We start from the raw sequence: 21,045 nt of genomic DNA on the forward strand, positions 1-21,045 counted from the left end.
ATGGGTGGGTTGCGCTTCGGCGGGTCGGTGTGTACTTGTTGGGCCGAGGGGCCTGTTTCCACACTGTAAGTAATCTAATCTAATGAAATCTAAGAATATTGTCTGTTTTACAGAGAAAATGAGGCACTGTGGAAGGAGATATCATCCCTGAAACAGAAGCAGCTTCAGCAACACAAAGTTATCCGGAAGGTGTGTCATCATCACATGTTTTAAGTAAATGGAGTTGCTTAGTTTCTCTTCAGTTGGAAACTTATAAGAGCGATTATTCTTCTTAGAGCAGTGAAGGTTAATGGATTATTTATTGAAGATGTTCAAAATTATGAGGGATTTTAATAGAATAGATTGGCAGAAACTCTTTCCAGTAGCAAGAAGGTTGGTAACGAGAGGTCACAGATTGAAGCTAAATTGCAAAAAGAAAATGTAGAGAGGGGGAGAATGAGAATAAGTATTTTGCACTGATAATTGTGATGATCTGAAATACATTACAATGAGAGTGGAAATAAATTCAATTGTAACTTCCAAATTTTCAGAACTCTGGAAACAAACAAGAGGTGGGTGTAATAGACTATTCTTCCAAAGCTGCAAATGTGTTGCTGCTCTTCCTGACCTTTCCGCCCCCACCCCACTCCGGCCTATCACCCTCACCTTGACCTCCTTCCACCTATCCCACCTCCATCGCCCCTCCCCCTAGTCCCTCCTCCCTACCTTTTATCTTAGCCTGCTTGGCTCTCTCTCTCTTATTCCTGATGAAGGGCTTATGCTCGAAACGTCGAATTCTCTATTCCTGAGATGCTGCCTGGCCTGCTGTGCTTTGACCAGCAACACATTTGCAGCTGTGATCTCCAGCATCTGCAGACCTCATTTTTTATTCTTCCAAAGGACTAGCATGGATACCATGGGCAAATGGTTATTCCTGATTTGATGACTTGCAATATACTCAGATTCTTTATTTAACCTTATTTGCAGATCCTTCACTTCATTGCCACGATGGTTCAGTCAAACAGTGTAGCTGGAATCAAGAGAAAAATGTGAGTTTTCTTCTTTTATTGTGGATGCTTGCTTTATGGGCAGGAGCTTTGAATTTACCAAAACAAAAATTATCCCATTAGGGAAGGGGCAAGAAACAGTGGAATGAGTGACAGTAAACCTAGGGCTGCGACTTGCACCTGTTGTTTGTGAGCAAATAAGTGCAGCCTCTGTAAATCTGTGTTGGTACAAGAGCTCTGTGGCCAGCAGCCTGAAGGGAAAAAGGCCTCTTTTCTCTTTTTATCCTTTTCTTTGACTGACATCTTATTTGTTTTCTTTGCTTTTTGGGAAAGAGGGACTATTATTGAAATGCAAGTTCACTGAAATAGCTCCATAGAGGCCAGTTACCCATCACCAAATCACCCTTCATTTACACATGAAAAGTCCTTAACTCTAAAGTTGCCTTTCCAGAGTCTGCTTTCAGTACCAGAATCTCTGGTACTCCTCTTTTTATCTGTCATCTAGGTCCCCCTGATTGGGACTATTGTTCTGCTTCAATCAGGGAACTCATATTTACCTAGTTACAATCACTGCACTCAGTCTCAGTAGCTCAGTCAATTTCCACAAAATTGACACCTCTGATGCACATTTCTGGTGCAGGTCATGTCAGATGTTGTTTAGGTAGTTTCTTAGGTTGGATGTTGGTAGAATTTGCTGAAAGAATTTCGAGTAGACGCATCATGACGTTGCTGTTACTTGTCTCTCTCGCAGTGTCATTGATCTGTGTGCTGCACCCACCCAGTACTGTTTAAAGGAATTATTTGCCACATCCGGGTTAATTGGTGATTGACTTTTTTTGCCCCTGGCTGTTTGTGAGTTACTCAAAGTAGTTTTGTACTGCTAATGTCAAGTTGGAGGACTCCACAGGGAGAGCTGTGGCATGTGATCAAGACCTCATTTCCCCCTTCAGTGGTTCTGCTCCCAGTCATGGATCCCGTAGTTTTTATTCCCCTCGGCTTGCAGCCTGACCAGTAGAATGAGTGAGCGTGGCACAGAAGGATACAGGCTTCTGAAAAAGGGAGGAGCAGAGGGGGACAAGAGCCCTCGTGTGGATGCATATCCAGCTATTGTCTTTCAGAAGCATTTCTCTTACCACATTCCTGGCTCGGGTGGAGGTATGTGATGTTTATTTCACAGAAATAATAGCAAACCAGCTTGCTATTCCATACTGGGTGATCACTAGGCTCCAGTCAGCACCAAAAACTTGTTATTTGCTTCTACAATGGTGAAGTTTTCATTCCAAAGCCATGCTCTCTGTAAAAGTTCAAGCAAGTATGAACAAGCCCATGAGCACAGTCTGAACACTTAACAGTGTCATGCCACTCACCTCATTAGGGACATTGTCCCAACGTAACCAACTATAATGCATAATACTGTACTTGCAACTTCAGAGCAGGATGAGGATGGCATCGCTGGTGGCTACAAAGTGATTGTGGTCATTAACTTCTTTTTGTCTGCCTCCTCTCAGGTTAGAGGAGATGACATTGAGAATATCCTGTTGTTTCCTTTCCATTGTTGTATATGGAAGAGGACTGACTCTATTTGTGCAAGGAGAGTGTATTCTGCCTTTCTAGAGAGAAGCGTATAGAGAAAGTATGTGGATTTGCCAGAGTATCAGACTTCACTGCAGTGCAATATGCCATTGATCACCTCGATGCTACTTTGTGGATGCTACATGTAAATTCAGAGATACGCATGTCCTCAATTTCCAACCTGGTGGATGATCATACTCTGCCATAGCACAAGTCAATACTCAGTATCCTCACAACCCTTCATTCTATGGCAGCCACCATTTCATCCACATTTACACTGCAACGAGAAACCACAGGGTGGTTACAGATTGTTCACTGACCATCTGGTCCATGACTCTGGTTTGTAATCCACCCACATGTGGTTAGCATGTATATAATGCGAGCCACGCTGCCACACAAAATTTCATCAAGCAGACCATATGTAAGGGTGCTTAAGCAACACATCTACAGCCTGCATTGTTCTGGAGAAACCCTACAAATCTCTCTATGACGCATGGCATGAGTTGTTTACTGCATCCTCTACAATATTGTTATCCTGAGGGCATCAGGATCTGGTGATGATTTGGAGATGCTGGTGTTGGACTGGAGTGTACAAAGTTAAAAATCACACAACACCAGGTTATAGTCCAACAGGTTTAATTGGAAGCACTAGCTTTCGGAGCGCAGCTCCCTCATCAGGTGGTTGTGGAGGACACAATGCATCCCTTTCTGTCTGGGCAGTGCATGAACAGCTGGTGTGATTACAGTTCCAGTAGGCCCCAATTTCACATTAACTAGATTCGATCATCTCTTCCTTATCCTTTATAATGCACCGTCACCCTGACCTTTAGGTTACAAGGCTGAAATAAAAGCTGCCACCTAACAATTATTTCAAACCAACTACAAGCAAACCTCAAATGTTCTATACAAAAGTGAATGTATTCCCTTAGTGCTTGCCTTGTGAGTACCTTTGTCTGGCCTAGACCTTCTAATATAGTGCTTCCAAATGCCTGCAGCAGAGATCCTGGAAAGTTGCTGCCTTTCAGTGGGAGATGCTATAGATGGCTTTGAGGATGACCTCTTGCAGCTCTGATATTGAGATTTTACACAATATCACTTCAGTGTGAGGATCAGTCTGTGTTGATTTGCCTGATGAACAGCAGCAAGGTTACTAGTAGAGGGATGGCAGGGAAGGGAGAATGAACTATATCATCCTTGAATGCTCGCCGTTTCCTTGGGGAGTGCTGTTAATCTGTTAGATAGATTACTGTGAAATCCAGTAAACGTTTTCAGTCCAGGCATCTGTGATCACGTTTACAGCTGCCTGAATGTACACAGTACTATCAACCTTTATATGACGGCAGCACCCCTTGCTGGCTGCTTTCTTTTAGTGTTGCAGTGGATTGTGCTGCATCATGATTGTGTCTAATAATGTTCACATGGAGTTGGCTACCATTCTATCCTGGAAAGCCTGGCTTCCAAGCTTTCTGCAAAATTTGTGCTGACCTCCTCTATGTTCCTTGACAATGAACTGCAGTGCTTTCTGGTAGATCTGTCAGTGTACCAGGCATTTCATTGGTGTCTATTTGCTTTTGCTACTATATGTGACCCCAACAAGGTCCTCATCTGAGTCTTCTGCAGAACCTCTGTGTGATCTCACCTTCTGGCAAACTGGCATCTAGATTAGATTACTTACAGTATGGAAACAGACCCTTCGGCCCAACAAATCCACACCGTCCCTCTGAAGAGCAACCCACCCAGACCCATTCCCCTACATTTACCTCTTCACCTAATACTACGGGCAATTTAGCATGACCAATTCACCTAACCTGCACATTCTTTTAGACCGGAAACTGGAGTGCCCGGAGGAAACCCACACAGACACTGGGAGAATGCGCAAAATCCACGCAGACAGTTGCCTAAGGCGGGAATTGAACCCGGGTCTCTGGCGCTGTGAGGCAGCAGTACTAACCATTGTGCCACTATGCTGCCCTTTCCCTGTGCTCTAGCTGTAGCACTCATGTCTGACATTTCACCTGATCATTACTGTAAACTACGCTTAAAGGCATAGAAACTAGCAATATACGAGTTATTAGCTGCAAGTTGAGAGCAAGTAAGTGCTTGTGTTACTTTATCAGTCTCATCCTCTGTACAGCTTAGTCAGGTCACTGTTCTTGTTATCAGAAAGAGATAAACAGAGGGGAGGGTTGTTGCAGGTAGAGGAGGAGGGAAGCAAGGGTTATGCCCATAAACCAGCTACAACTTGTGTGTCAGAAGCTGTACAACAGGGCAAGTAGGTTTTGAGGAGAATTAGACATGAACATGCTGCCATCTTCCCAGCTACTGTCTGCAAATCCAAGTCATAGTTGCTGCAATGACACTGAGCATTATCTCCTTCATCGGGGCAAGGACATGCAGCCACTGTGTCGTGCAAGAGAGCAAAATAAGGTGAAATGTATTTGAGTGATGGATGACTAGCCAGCAGAGTCTGCAAGCTGAGAGATGTGGATGGAAGGTATACAGTAGTACAAAAATGTTTGGAGATAATGTGAGGCATATGAATGTTAGTTTTGAGTTATGATTTATGAAAGTTATTGGTAGCTCAGTGATTAATGATGTGATTCGTTGAGCACTGTGTGGGGCTAGTTGTAGCTGGTGGGATATGGCATTTTTATAATGCATGGACTGATCTTGACTACTTTTGTGAAGTCATTGAATGTTTTCTGGCACTGCATCCAGGACCTGGCATTCACTGCGGTAGGTACCCAATCTCAATGTCTTCTGAGAACATGGCTGAAGGGTCTTCTCTGGAGAACGATGTAATCTCTCTTCCTGTGTGTATCCAAGCCTCTATGCAAAACCTTGGACCTGCTGTCTGCCATGTTGTACTATCATCCATCTTGCTTGCACTCTCTCTGCAACTGGCTTCAGTACATACTCCCGCCACCTCCTTTAAGAGTTGTGACTAGGTTTAAGTGACGCTGGACTCTCGCGATTTTGTGACTCTTGCTAATGTGTGATGCCACTTAATATCAAGCGTAGTCCTAGCTTATAAGTAGACAGCACAATGTTTACGTGCAGCCTGTCTCAGAATCAGCAGCCATAGTTGATGGAGTATTGTGATCTTTGTGCTTATTTTTGGGCCTTCTTGAATTTTGTGATTGCGTATTGATGATGTAGCCAAGTAACAAATCTTGTTGATTATTCGATACAGTCAGAAGTACTCAATAGTGTGTCTTTTACAAATTGTTTTCATGCACCTTTAATAAATGGTTCCAAATGATTCTTCTAGGCCTCTGATGATTGGTACTTCTGGTATGGCTCCTTCCTACCCAAAGTATAGTCGGCCCATCACTATGGACAGCAGTCAGGATGGTGCGGCTGTTCACGGTATTCCAGTAAGTTTGAAAACTATTTGTTTATCGAGAATTCAGATGAAGACCAGGAGCAACAGTGAAAAGCAGAATCAATTCATGATGAGATGTTAGGTTGGTTTGGAAATCCTGAAAATTGTGTTAGAAGCTGTGGGACTTGAAGAATTCTGCCAATTTTGAGCTAGTAAGAAACTAATTGGATCAGATATAGAAGACATTGCAATTTCAAAATCATGAAGCAAAGAAGGAGAGTTTGTAAGTTGTGCTATTTGTAGGTGCATGGAAATGGCAATGTTAATAAAGTTGAAACTTAAAGACAAATTGCTTATAGAATGCCATATCCCACCAGCTACAACTAGCCCCACACAGTGCTCAATGAATCACATTGCTTATAGATGGAAATTTAACTTTTTTTTGTCCTTTAGTTCATCAAAATCAAAATCAAGTTATTTCACATATTCGAGTTTGAGTTGATTATATGCTTCCCCAGCAGAACACAAAATTAATTGGTACTACATTCTGTAGCATTTTTGGAAGGAGAAAATGAGAACTGGGTCTGGCTTTGAAGCTCAGAAATAAAAATCTTGAGAGAAGCTGTTATCTTTAATATATAGAGTGCACCCAGCAGTGAGTTGAGTGGTTGGTAAGTATAGAAGTTTTAGAGTTAATCTCTTGCCTTAGAACTTAGTACTAATTGAGGCTAGTTCTTTAGTAACACTGTTTAGTGGGGTTTAATTCTAAAGGATAAACAGTTAAATCTCTTTTTGGCTGAAGGTAGCAGAGATCATCTCTCCTGATCGCTGGGGTTGCTGAAGCTTGATTAGTTAATTGAGGTTCACAGTTAATCTGTCTCAACTAGTTCCTGAAACAGTTGAGGTGGAAAATATTAAATAAAGGGCATTTGTGCAATCAGTATTAAGTGGATTGTGGCAGTTTGGTAAATAATGGAAGTTGGGTGAAGTGGGGGTAGGAAGGGATCTTTCTTTTCTGTGCTGTTTTGATTTTCTACTTTTACAGATAAGTGGGGGCAGAAGATGACCAAGGCTAGGAGATTATTAAAGAATTAACTGACAATCGTCAGGGATTAGTAAAAATCAGTGAATAAAAGAAAGAAACTAAAGTTAAGCTAAACAAAGTATCTTTAAGATTAAGTCATTAGAAAAGTTCGCAAGTAAGACTAAGTAAGATTAAGATGGCAGGTGAGGTCAGCCGTGAACAACGTTGTCATATGTGGGAGGTCAGAGCCCAAGCAGCGCCCTGGGTGACCATGTGTACAAGACTTGCTCACAACTGCAGAAGCATGAGCTCCATGTTTCATAGCTCAGGTGGCAGCGGGAGGCTGTGTGGCACATCCTGAGCCTGAGAGTTACAAAGGTGGCATGTATAGAGATGGCACTGGAGGAAAGAAGGGAACAGGCATCCACCAGGCTGTTAAAGAGAATCAGGCAGGGTGTGCCAGAGTACAATGCTGTACATTAAAAGTTTGTTATGGAAAAGGAAAAAGACAGTCTGACAAAAGGGCTTTGCATTGAGGTAAAGCAGATTTTATTAAAATGAGATTGCATCTGGCCAGTGTAGACTGGGAACAGCTACATCTGGATAAATTTACAGCAGAACAGCCTGGGAGCGGGGGCAGCATTCAAAATGGAATTGTTGAGGATGCATGTGCAACATATTCCTATTGGGGTGAAATGTAGGGGCAACAAACCTAAATGTCTAGTAATATTCAGGACTGGAGAATAAAGAAATGAGAGGTGCAAAGGGAGCAAATCAACAGAGATCCTATTGGAATACAGAAAGTGCAGGGGTGAACTTAAGAAAGAAATTAGGAGAGCAAAGAGGTAAGGTTAGAGAGAATTTAAATTTTTTAAAAAACCAACAATACTTCTCCACTCACTATGTCAAACCACTCAAAAATCTCACAGTCCCTCTTTCTGAATTCTGTGCCTACATTTTCTTTCTCCAAGGTGAAGACAGACGTGCAGTGCTCATTTAACATTCTAGCAATGTCCTCTGGCTCCATGCACAGATTTCCCCCTTTTGAAATTTTCATGGGATGTGGACATAGCTGGCTAGGCCATTGTTTGCCCCTACAAATGTTTCAAGGGGAAAAAGATAAGCAAAGAAAAAATAGGTGCATAAGGGACGAAGGGTGAAATCTGTGCATGGAGACAGAGGACATTGGTGGGATGTTAAATGAGCACTGCATGTCTGTCTTCACCTTGGAGAAAGAAGGTGTAGGCACAGAATTCCGAAAGAGGGATTGTGAGATTCTTGAATTGTTTGACATATGAGTGCAGAGGTATTGCTGGTTTTCTCAGGTTTAAAAGTTGACAGATCTCCAGGCCTTGATGAGTTGTATTCCAGGCTGCTGTGGGAGACAAAGAAAGAAATTTCAGGGGCTCTGACCCAAATTTCATTCCTCTCTGGCCAGAGGTTGGAGGACAGTTAATGTAGTTACAGTTCAAGAAGGGTGGGAGAGATTAACCAGGGAATTACAGGCCAGTTTCACATCACTGGGAGGAAAACTTGGAGAAAATTCTGAAGGAAAGAATTAATCTCCAGTTGGGGAGGCAAGGTTTGATCAGCAATAATCAGCATGGCTTTGTCAGACGAGGTAATGCCTAACAAATTTGATTGAAAATTCAGACTGGTGATCAGGTGTCCAGATGCTGTTATTCCATTTGATGTAGTTTATATAGATCTCAGCAGTACCTTTGAACAGATTCCACATGGTGACTGACAGATTCCTGATGAAGGGGGCTTGTGCCCGAAACGTCGAATTTCCTGTTCCTTGGATGCTGCCTGACCTGCTGCGCTTTAACCAGCAACACATTTTCAGCTCTGATAAGGAAGATAAACTCATATAGGATCCAGCGTAACTTGGCAAGTTGGATCCAAAATTAGCTTAGTGAAAGGAGACAGAGGGTGTTGGTAGAAGGCTGTGTGACTGGAGACCAGTGCCTAATAATGCATCACAGAGATTAATGCTGGGTCCTTTATTGATTGTGATATATATAAATGATAGAGAAGAAATTGTCAGATGAATGCTAAGTAGATTTGCGAATGACACGAAGATTGGTGAGGTGATTTAAAGTGAGGAAGAAAGTCCAAGATTACAGCAGGATATAAATAGATTGGTCAGATGGGTAGATCAGTGATGAACGGAATTTAACCCAAAAAAGTGTGAGGCGATGCACTTTGATGAAAATTCAAGACAAAGGCTTACTTGATGAATGGCAGGATGCTGTGAGGCTCAGAAGATCAGAGCGATCTGGGAGTGATTTACCTCCGATCCCTGAAGGTACCAGGGTAGATTATAAGGTGGTTAAGACAGCAGACAGGACTCTTGCCCTCATTGATTGTGGCATAGACTGTAGGAGGAGCGAGATTTATGGAGCTATACAAGACTTTGGTTAGGCCACAGCTGGAGTACTCTGCATAGTTCTGGTTACTGGATTATACGAAGGATATGATCATTCTGGAGAGGGTACAGAGGGGATTCACCAGGATGTTGCCTGCATCGGAACATTTTAGCAATGAAGAGACTAGATAGAGATGTACAGCATGGAAACAGACCCTTCGGTCCAACACGTCCATGCCGACCAGATATCCCAACCCAATCTAGTCCCACCTGCCAGCATCTGGCCCATATCCCTCCAAACCCTTCCTATTCATATACCCATTCAAATGCCTCTTAAATATTGCAATTGAACCTGCCTACACCACATCCTCTGGCAGCTCATTCCATACACGTACCACCCTCTGTGTGAAAAAGTTGCCCGTTAGGTCTCTTTTATATCTTTCCCCACTCACCCTAAATCTATGCCCTCTAGTTCTGGACTCCCCAACCCCAGGGAAAAGACTTTACCTATTTACCCTATCCATGCCCCTCAATTTTGTAAACCTCTATAAGGTCACCCCTCAGCCTCCGACGTGACAAGGAAAACAGCCTGTTCAGCCTCTCCCTGTAGCTCAAATCCTCCAACACTGGCAACATCCTTGTAAATCTTTTCTGAACCCTTTCAAGTTTCACAACATCTTTCTGATAGGAAGGAGACTAGAATTGCACACAATATTTCAACAGTGGCCTAACCAATGTCCTGTACAGCCACAACGTGACCTCCCAACTCCTGTACTCAATACTCTGACCAATAAAGGAAAGCATACCAAACGCCTTCTTCACTATCCTAACTACCTACGACTCCACTTTTAAGGGGCAATGAACCTGCACTCCAAGGTCTCTTTGTTCAGCAACACTCCCTTAGACCTTACCATTAAGTGTATAAGTCCTGCTAAGATTTGCTTTCCCAAAATGCAGCATCCCGCAATTATCTGAATTAAATTCCATCTGCCACTTCTCAGTCCATTGGCCCATCTGGTCCAGATCCTGTTGTAATCTGAGGTAACCCTCTTCACTGTCCACTATACCTCCAATTTTGGTGTCATCTGCAAACTTACTAACTGTACCTCTTAAGCTCGCATCCAAATCATTTCTGTAAATGACAAAAAGTAGAGGGCCCAGCACCGATCCTTGTGGCACTCCACTGGTCATAGGCCTCCAGTCTGAAAAACGACCCTCCACCACTATCCTCTTCTACCTTAAAGCCACTTCTGTATCCAAATGGCTAGTTCTCCCTGTATTCCATGAGATCTAACCTTGCTAATCAATCTCCCACCGGGAACTTTGTCGAACGCCTTACTGAAGTCCGTATAGATCACATCTACTGCTCTGCCCTCATCAATCCTCTTTGTTACTTCTTCAAAAAACTCAATCAAGTTTGTGAGATATGATTTCCCACACACAAAGCCATGTTGACTATCCTGAGTCAGTCCTTGCCTTTCCAAATACATGTACATCCTGTCCCTCAGGATTCCCTCCAACAACTTGCCCACCACCGAGGTCAGGCTCATTGGTCTATAGTTCCCTGGCTTGTCTTTACTGTCCTTCTTAAACTGCGGCACCACGTTTGCCAACCTCCAGCCTTCTAGCACCTCACCTGTGACTATCGATGATACAAATATCTCAGCAAGAGTCCCAGCAATCACTTCTCTCGCTTCCCACAGAGTTCTCGGGTACACTTGATCAGGTCCTGGGGATTTATCCATTTTTAACCGTTTCAAGACATCCAGCGCTTGTTCCTCTGTAATCTGGACATTTTGCAAGATGTCACCATCTATTTCCCTACAGTCTAGATGTTCCATAAGCTTGGGTTGTTCCCTTTCGAGGAGAGAATGCTCAAGGGGAATGAATTGAGTACATCACATTATGAGGGGCATGGATGGATAGAAAGGAACTGTTTCCCCCTAGTTGAAGCATTAATAACAAGGGGATGTAATATTAATTTGAAGAGCAGAAGACATAGATGGCATTTGACACCCATCTTTCACCCTTGAGAGTGGTGGGAATTCAAAATGCACTGCCTGGGAGGTTAATTGAGGTAAACAAGCAGGAGGCTGGAGGAACACAGCAAACCAGGCAGTCTCAGGAGGTGAAGTCAACATTTCAGATGAAACCTAACAGCTAACTTCACAGTTAAAAAAAATACTTGAATAAGCACTTGAAATTCAAGGCTATGAACCATGTGCTGGAGAGTGAGATTATTATAGATTTAGAGTAGTTTTGTCTTGGTGCGGATGCGATGGGCTGAAGGACCTCTTCTATGCTGTATGTTTCTATGATTCTATAAAAGATGCCTTAATAGATACTAAAATGTTTTTTAAACTCCTCCACCTAGTGGCTGTGGCAGGTACTTCCAGGTGAGATGCAACTTTTTTCATTCATGTGCAGAATAAAGCTCCCCACTGACCCATCTTCATATTGTATAAAATATCATTTGTTGTGATATTTTGTTCCCCTGCTAGTCACCCTTATGGCTAGTGCCTTTGGCCAGCAGTGTCATATTTTATTTTACCGTTAAATCTGCTGATACTATGTATCCCTGTAGAGGTTATTTTCCTTGTACCACACACTGCTCTCTTCTTTCTTCTAATATGGTGACTCTAGGAGGTTGCATGCTGTAATTTGAAATTTCCTATTCTCAGAGCAGCTTCACAGAATCAAAAAAATCCTGCCCGTGGAGTGCAGCAAATTTTGATTTTGTTTTACTTTCCGCTTACAGGACTTGTTGTGTGGACTTCGAAGAAGCACTGTTAACAAGTTGAAGAGGCAGGAAATTGTCAACAAAAGTTTGGGAGTGGGGGGGGCTGTGTACAGGAGAGAGGAACAGAGAAATGTGATTTCAGGATTTAGAAGGAAAGATGGATTAACAATCGGGTACAACAATGAGGAAAGTTGATACATACTTAAAATAGGCCACACTTTCTTTGCAAAAACTGGGGACATTTTTGAATCTTTGCAAGTTCTCGGTGGTTTTGCTGGCTTGAAGTTTAGTGCTATAGATGTATGGAATCTGAATTGTGACTGCTCTGGCCATGTAAAGTTGAGCCAATGGTAAAACCTCTTGTGAAATGCACAGAATTAAATCTTTGTCTTTTTGTTTCACCAAGAAATGTGAAACCTGTGAGAAAGGCAGTGTTTATCCAGGAGGTGTTATCATCTCCGAGATCACACATCTGATTGGGAGTCCCAGTCTGCCTGGCGAAGAGCAAAGGTAAGCCTTTGTGTCTGACTGAATGTTTGCTTTTTTCCTCCAAATGTAATTTTAAAACTATCAACCTTCTAGGACTGACTCCTGACCATTTTATTCACCTGCTGTTGTCTCACAATGGCAAGTTAGCAACTTAATCTCTTGCCTTCTGTCAACTCAGCCTGGGTAAGGATTGGCCAGTAAACTACCAATTAACCTGACATTTCTGGATGTCCCTACTCCATTAACACCTCTCTTGTGCTTGCGCTTAATTAGACTATCCACTCTCTTGATGAAGTAAGCCGAGGTGATTTACAGAGAAGACGTTAAGCATGAACACCTAATCCATGTCTCAAATGATGTCACGACTTTATATCTAAAGCTGAAGTTATTTGTAAGCAGCAGCACTCCACAAATCTACTCTTCCTGCTGGATCTACATGAACTTTTCACTCTCCCTTACCCCAAGCTTCTTGTTGCTGCTGTGAGAATTTTAGTCCCTTGAACTAACTTTAATTAGTGATAACATTTTTAATATAATTCCTCAATAACCTTGAAAGATAACACTTGTTTTGTTGACTTTTAAATTTTTGTGTTGCAGTTACTGTCTCCCTTTGATCAGTGCAATAATTGGAGAGTATTGTTTTTAATGCAAAAAAAATTTGAATTCTGAAACAAAAATATTGAACCTCAATCTTATTCTAATGCAGAGTTCAAATATTGCTTCATAATTTAAGACTATCATCCCTGGTTTCAAATTAATTACATTCATAGCATTGACCTGAGAATTGTTATATTTGATTGTTTACTTCTTATATTTGTTTCTTTCACCCTGCACAGTTTTGTGACTGGAAAGCTGAATTCTGATGAGACATTGTTCAACACAGACACAGACAATGTAGTTGCCACTTCAAGCACAGCATCCTCACCGTTTGCATCACACAATCTGTATGATGATCTTCTGGATGAAAACTGCCAAACGGCTGCTGAAGAAAGTTCTGACCAGTGAGATTCTACTTAGTAGTTAATCCATAAAAATTACAGATTATCTTTACCTTTCTGTGATAATGCAGGCCTTGGAAGGAGTGGGTTGCTAGGCTGCTCTGACCTTCTATGACTGTGTACCTGAGCAGGTACTCTAGAGGGCAGTCAGTAATTGTAGGGAGCAACTATTTGTGGAAGATATCATAAAGAAGTTAAATGGTGGGTGTAAGGACATATAACTATTCTCAAGATGCATGTTCTAAGAGCTTCATGGCAGTTGTTGATCTAATCTATCCACTATGTCAGATCTGGTTATAGCAGTGGTACATACTGTTTGCCCAGGATTAATTATTTGTTTATGTTGCTGATTTTCTCACACATGACCTACACTGAGGAATATAGTAACAACAACTTGCATTTATATAGGGCATTTAACACAGCAAAATGTCCCAAGGGCAATATCAGGAAAAAAGATTTTTGACACTTTTCTAACCCATCATAGGAGGACGAAAAATGACCAAAAACTTGATCAGGGACCTTGCATGTTGCTTATGGAATATCTTAAGAGCAGGGAGGGTTGGGGGGGATTTCCAGAGCTTAGGGCCAAGGTAGCCGAGAGCTTGGCCACCAGCGGTAGAACAGTCAAACCCAGGGATGCTTAAGAGGTCACATTGGAGGAATGTAGAGTTTAGAAGACCAATGGGATGGGTGCAAGCTAAACAAATAGGGATAGGGGAAGCTGAAAGAGGAATGAACAACAGTGTTCAGTATAAAAACCGATGTGTTGTCGGACTGGGAGCCATTAAAAGTCAGCAAGCAAAGGGGTGATGGTTGAATAAAATTTGAAGTGTGTTAAAGTACTGACAGCAGAATTATGAAATCCACAATGAATTGGCACAAGTAAGGCTCAAAGTATTTTTCTTTGCTCCAAGGGCTACTTTTTGATATTTCAGGAATTGTTTTTAATTTTCTGCTGCTCCTCATTCATTTCTCACTTACTCCTTTATGAGGGGCTGCATAAATGTAGTTACCTACCTTCAGTATTTATATTGACATTTTGAAGCACACAGTCACAGAGTTAGAAGAATTCATCGATAGCCTCAATAATCATTGTTACTCTATTAAACTTAAAGCCACAATGTACAGAGAAAGCATTAATTTTCTGCATACTGTAGTATTTAAATATAATAGGAATAAATTAGCCAGAAGTGTTTTTTTTATTAAATATAGATATACATTACTATTCACAAAAAAAAACCATCACCTGAAAGTTCCTTCCAGACTAATGAAATCATGAGGGAAGTATTGCATGTCTGTCTAACAAAGTCACTGCACCTCAAGTGAAGCACAGAATGTAAAGTGTGATAACACATAAATGCAAATCTTTACGAAGTAAAACTGTTCAGTATTAAATTATCCACCAATGCAATGTTCATTACAGTAGCATTTACAGATTCTTTATCTACAAAGTGAAATAACTCCACAAACCAGTATCGTATCACCAAGTCACTCTTTAGTTACACATGGAGAGTCCTTGCCTCTGATCCAACTTCCTTAGAGCCAGCTCTCAAAGAAAACAGAACCCCTGACACTCTTGTTTATATCTGTCAGCTAGGACTCCCTGATTGTTATTTTGATCCAATCAGGGAACACATATTCTATAAGGTCCACCCGGCTGACCTCGTTACAATAACTACATCAGTAGGTCCTGCTCTTCTGCAGCCTTAAGCTAGAGATTCCACATTTGCTGAGAACTTAATACCTCAGTGACTTCAAGCTTCCTGGTTCCCAGATGATGGAATATTCCATTGCTGAAAGTTTTAAAACTGTTCTCTCTCCTTTGCTCTGTCTCTCTCTTCATTTGTACTTCCTCTCTCACCTTTGCAGATCCTCCCACCTAGCAGCAGTTGAACTAGTGAAGATTGGAGCTAAACAATACTAGGAGGTGGAAGTAGCTTTAGTTCTGGTATTCATCTGTCTTTGAAAGTTCAACTTTGGGTCAAATTCAACATTTAAGTTGCAAATGATAGTTCTCAGTTTAAGATGGTTATGCAGAATGGAAACTGCTGACTGTGAGTGGGTTTGGAGGGGGGAATCAAAAACAAAAACTTAGTTCTCCCATGAAAGAAATAGGATAGATCTTTGGGGAACTCCCGAGATAACAAAGCAAGATTGGAAGCAGAAGCCATTACATTCAATCCATTCTAGGTGAAGTGTAAAATATCTTGAACACTGCTGTGACATTTTATAGACCACTGCCCCTCTCATTATCATGGTTTCTTTTTCTGTACCAGCTGTTTGTGTGGTTCTACTGAATGGGATTGCCAGCTTGGGCAGACTTATTGCTGTATATCTTAGTCCAGAGTGGTTTACGACAAAAAAAAACTGCCACAAATTTAACAATATAGGTACTGTTACTGTGATACTGCAACCAAGAATAATGGACATTTTTAAAAATAAAATGGGCGGCACGGTGGCACAGTGGTTAGCACTGCTGCCTCACAGCGCCGGAGACCTGGGTTCAATTCCCGACTCAGGCGACTGACTGTGTGGAGTTTGCACATTCTCCCTGTGTCTGCGTGGGTTTCCTCCGGATGCTTCGGTTTCCTCCCACGGTCACAAAGATGTGCAGGTTAGGTGAATTGGCCAGGATAAATTGCCCGTAGTGTTAGGTAAAGGGGTAAATGTAGGGGTATGGGTGGGTTGCGCTTCGGTGGGTCGTTGTGGACTTGTTGGGCCAAAGGGCCTGTTTCCACACTGTAAGTAACCTAATCTAAGTAATCTAATCTAATCTAAAAAGTTCTTGCCCCAAAGCAGAGAATCACTAATGTTTTTCTGGGCTCTGAGGATGAAGGTGATTAATGGCTGCAATTTAATAGATTGATAGCTTCTACTTTATTCTTCCTTTGCTTTGTAGGAATGAAATAATTGATCATTTGGATATGATTGACAACAGTTTGGCTCAAATACATTCCTCGCTCAGCAACACACGTTTAAACACAAATTTGGATTTACTGAAAGACGTGAGTCAAAAAGTTATTTTGAAATTAATGTGATATCTAGATCTGTATTTATCCTGTTAATTGTGTGAGGATGCTGTTTTTTCTGTTTCCAGAAACAAAAACCTGATATTAGTAACAAGCATCCAGTGGTCATTGTGAATGGAGACTTCAGCTGAGTGAGACAAAAGCTGAATGAGTATATCTGAGAACTTGGTTCAGACAGGGAAAGAGGAGTTCTATGTAAAAGTGTACTGCAGAAAGTAAAGTTGCCAGAGCAAGTAATGAGTGGAAAGGATAAAATGCATCTTGTGATTACTCCCTGAACCACTGGCAAAATGTCATAGAGTAAATATAGTTAAGGTGTTAAGTGAATGGCAAATTCGTGTGGGTGGAATGGGTTTCAGTTTATGGGGTACTGGCATCAGGACTGGGTTACAAGAGAGCTGTTATGGTCAGATGGACATCACTTAAACTATGCTGGGACCAGTATTCAGGTGAATTGAATAACTAAGGCCATAGAGATGGCATTAAACTAATTAGAGGAGGAGCATGAGGGAGTGGTGTACTGGAGAGGGGTTTACAAAGCAAGAGGATGTGGCAGCATTGGAGGGCAGCTTTTAGGATAATGAGACTGGTTCAGGAAAGGACATAGATGACCGCAAATGGTGTCAAAGTAGATAAAAATTGTAAACAGTCAAAATTAATGTGTTGTTTTTTTAGTTACATGTGTACAAAATTTGGAACAAAATAGGTGAGTTATCAGCATAAGTAATAGTCAACGGGTGTGATTGTTAGTCATTATGGAGACATGGTTGCAAGGAGATCAAAGCTGGGGATAAACATTCAGGGATACATGACTTCTCAAAGGGACAGTCAGGAAGGAAAGGAGGTTAGGTAGCTTTATTGGTATGAGATAGAAAATGTACAATGATCTTGCATCAGAAGATGTAGAATCCATATGGATGGAGATAAATAACAAGGGAAGAAGACATGGTGGGAGTAATTATAAGCCCTGTAACAGTAGCTGTTCTGTAGGACAGAAAATAATTATTGAATTGAATTGATTAGCTTTATTGTCACATGTACTGAAATGAGTACAGTGAAAAGTTGTAAGTCATCGCTTACAGCACCATCTTAGGTACAGAGTATCTAGGTACAAGGCTCAGTTACAGAATAGAGAATTGAAGAAAAAAGTTACATTACAGCTATACACAGTGACATTACATAATTACACAGTTACTTTACAGCTATAGACAGTTACATTACAGCTATATACAGTGGCATTACGGCTATAGACAGTATAACCGTAGATCAACAAAACAAGAAGCAAAGTTAAAAAGACAAACATCACAGTCTCTCTCCAAGGGCTGTCTACAGCAAACCAGTGCAGGGGGGCCTCCATGTGGAAATAATGAGGGCATGTAAAAATGGCAGTACACCAGTTATGGGTGAATTTAATCTTGTAGATTGGGAAAATCAAATTGGCAGAGATAACCACAGGGAACAATTCATAGAATGTGTAAAGGACAGTTTCCTAGAACAATATGATATGATTCAATCGGGGATTAGGTTAATGTGTGTTAATGTCAATTTGATAAAGTAATGTCAGAGTAAAAGATTCGCCAAGAAACATCAAGCATACTATGGCAGAATTTAGCATTCAGTTTAAGAGAGAAATTTGGGAAAGAAACAACTATGCTAAGCTTAAGCAAGGGTCACTACAGAGGAGTGAGGGCAGAGTTGGCTGGAGTGGACAGGGAAAGGAGTGTAGCAGAAAAGACTGTTGAGGAATAATTGCAATAAAGAGGTTTCCCAGTAAGGAAGAAGGATTTCAGGAGAGATAAACACAGGAACAAAGAAATAGGAGTAAGCTTTTCACTCCATCGAGCCTGCCCCATCATTCATTACAATCTTGGCTGATCCAACACTCGTTCCCCAAAACCCTTTATGCCATTGGTTTCTGATAGACTTCTGATAACCAATTGTGGTTGCCAAGGAATTGAAGGATAAAATCAGATTGAAAGGAAAAGCATACACAGTGGCAAAGAATACTGATAACTCAGGGGATTGGGAACATTTTCTTTAAAACCAATAAAAGGAATTTTTTTAAAACTGCTGAGGGTCGTAGAGGCTGGCTTGTTAAGTATGTTCAAAGTTGAGATAGATATCATAAGTTAGAAGGAAAAATCAAGAAATTGGTGTTGAGGATTATCAGATCAACCATGATCTCATTGAATGGCAGAGCAGACTCAGTGGGCTGAATGGCCATTTTATGCTCCTCTATCTTATGCTCCAGAAACTCTGTACGACAACAATACAATGTAATATGAGCAGCATTCATCCTTCAGTACTATTACCTCTAGAACAGGAACATCAGAATAAATCTCTTCTGATGGATGATGTAGAGGCCAGAACATTCCAAGTCTGATTACTATCTGCTCAGTTAGATGACCTCAATGGCATCTGCACGTGGGCAGTATGATTGACAGCTGTATCTCTGGATTCGATAGTGGAAACATGTATCCAGGAGTTCTGTTGCTGACCACCATCCATTTCAGTGTTGTTGGAATGTGATCATGGAAGCTTTTTTTATGATCAGAATCTGCTTGATCACGTGCGAAGTCAAAAACATGCCCTGAAATGGTATCAAGTGCTTGATGGCACCTGTGAAAAAAGCTTGTGATCAGTCACTTGTTGTCACTTATTTCAAGATGATTATCTTTCATTATATATTTTATTAGAATGACAGAGGAGTGAGATGTGATTTAACTTGAGAATTATGAGGTAATTTGCAAATAATTAGTAAAAATCAAGAATTATAAATTAAAATGTGGAAAACATCCAAAAGCTGGTAGCGTGTGGAAAGAGATACAGAGTTACCAGTTCAGATTGATGACCTTTCATCAGAACACAGGCATAGACATTCTGAACAAAATGGCTTTCATTGATTTAAATATACTCTATTTAAATTTTGGACTCTATTTAAAAGGCATCTGGATGGGTATATGAACAGGAAGGGTTTGGAGAGATATGGGCTGGATGCTGGCAGGTGGGATTGGATTAGGTTAGGATATCTGGTTGGCGTGGACAAATTGGACCGAAGGGTCTGTTTCCATGCTGTATATCTCTATGACACTATGACTCTGCTTCGTAAAGAGTGTTAGAACCAACCTGTGAGAGACAAAATGCTTGATAATTTAACAATTCTGCAATGATTCACCAAATCCCAAGAAAATTTGATTGGGGTTGGAATTGGTTTGAAACATAAAAGAGCTATTTCTCCATTACTTAAATGTTGCCAGTCAAGCCACATGAGGGTTTTGAAACTTAAGCAAATTTTCTAATTTGTTGCGGAAAGCAGCTTTCATAACTGAGGATTTGCAAAATTTATAGACAAAATGATCATTTTGCTTTTTATTTTGTTAAATGATGTGAAGCAAAAATCGTAACATTCAGATACCTCAGCAAAAATGTCTTATAATGTTGTGCTCATATTTGACTGCATCTCAGAAAACCTGACCCAGGAATAAGTAGAAACATTTCAATTCTGGATATTCTGCGTCATGCATCAGATTGCCACAAACTGATGTGCACAGTACTCCGATTGTGAGGTCCTTCATATTGAGACAAGCGCACAAGTCAGGTAGCATTAGTGAGAGCAGATTACATCTTTAATACACCAGAAATATCTCTGATTACTTAATATTTTTTCCTAGCTGTTCAACCCATCAACTGGAGGATTAATAACATCATATCCTGAAGTAGGACCAGATACCATCAAGGTATGTAGGCCGTAGCAGTTATATATTAAGCAGCTAGTATTCCTGCCAACTAGTTCAGAAAGATAAGAAGAACGGTTCATTGTTCTGTATCAGGGAATGAACATGAACGGAGAGTTTGAAAAATTCACGTCATAATCTTCAGAAAGATAAACAGCAAATGCTGGAAATGAGAGCAAATCTAGCACATCTGTAGAGAGAGAGAAAAACAATTAACTTAAAACTCCTTGCCCTTACTGAGAAATTTTCAGCTCCAACTCTCTTGTTTCATTTCACTTACTGATGATATTCCAGCAGGGACTATTTGAGTGGAGTCCAATAGAGAGTGTTGAGCTTTTTAAAGCATATTTGCAAGTGGTCATTCTAGACAGGAAATTAAATAAATACCTCAAGACTCAGGAACTTTTGGTAAGCACTTGTTTTTTTCTGAACTAGGATGGCTTAGATTCCTAGGTGGAAATATTGGCCTTAGCCCAGGTTGTTTATCTGGCTGGGAGTGGACTGGTTGGTTAGAAACAGATTAGCTGTCTGTTATATCAAAAACACATCAGCACTCATGGCCTAGTTTCACATTAACAATATTAATAAAATTGCTGCAAATATTTGTCCTTCTTTCATTCTTGTCTCATTGGTGTGGAAGATTATAGGTTATAACTAAATTTTTGGATCTGTTTTTTGTAGAAGGTGAATGGGCAAAAATGCACAAGTGTACAAGAGGAGCAAGATTACACAGACTTACAGACTGAACGAGGTCAGCTGCTCATGTTTATTTTGGAGTGA

The 21,045-nt window shown here is 41.0% G+C and overlaps 1 protein-coding gene across 2 annotated transcripts in view; it reads left to right on the forward strand.

The window, feature by feature from the left end:
* The window catches only part of LOC132820419 (heat shock factor protein 1-like), a 63,546-nt gene that overhangs the window by 36,212 nt on the left and 6,289 nt on the right, over window positions 1–21,045 (forward strand). For both annotated transcript variants that reach the window (XM_060832528.1, XM_060832527.1), the window contains exons 5-12: window positions 114–189; window positions 967–1,028; window positions 5,830–5,935; window positions 12,422–12,525; window positions 13,341–13,505; window positions 16,402–16,507; window positions 20,203–20,268; window positions 20,947–21,016. In XM_060832528.1, the coding sequence (XP_060688511.1) occupies window positions 114–189; window positions 967–1,028; window positions 5,830–5,935; window positions 12,422–12,525; window positions 13,341–13,505; window positions 16,402–16,507; window positions 20,203–20,268; window positions 20,947–21,016 (755 nt within the window). The remainder of the gene's footprint in view (window positions 1–113; window positions 190–966; window positions 1,029–5,829; window positions 5,936–12,421; window positions 12,526–13,340; window positions 13,506–16,401; window positions 16,508–20,202; window positions 20,269–20,946; window positions 21,017–21,045) is intronic.

The sequence above is a fragment of the Hemiscyllium ocellatum genome, chromosome 11, assembly GCF_020745735.1.
Source record: "Hemiscyllium ocellatum isolate sHemOce1 chromosome 11, sHemOce1.pat.X.cur, whole genome shotgun sequence".
NCBI lineage: Eukaryota > Metazoa > Chordata > Chondrichthyes > Orectolobiformes > Hemiscylliidae > Hemiscyllium > Hemiscyllium ocellatum.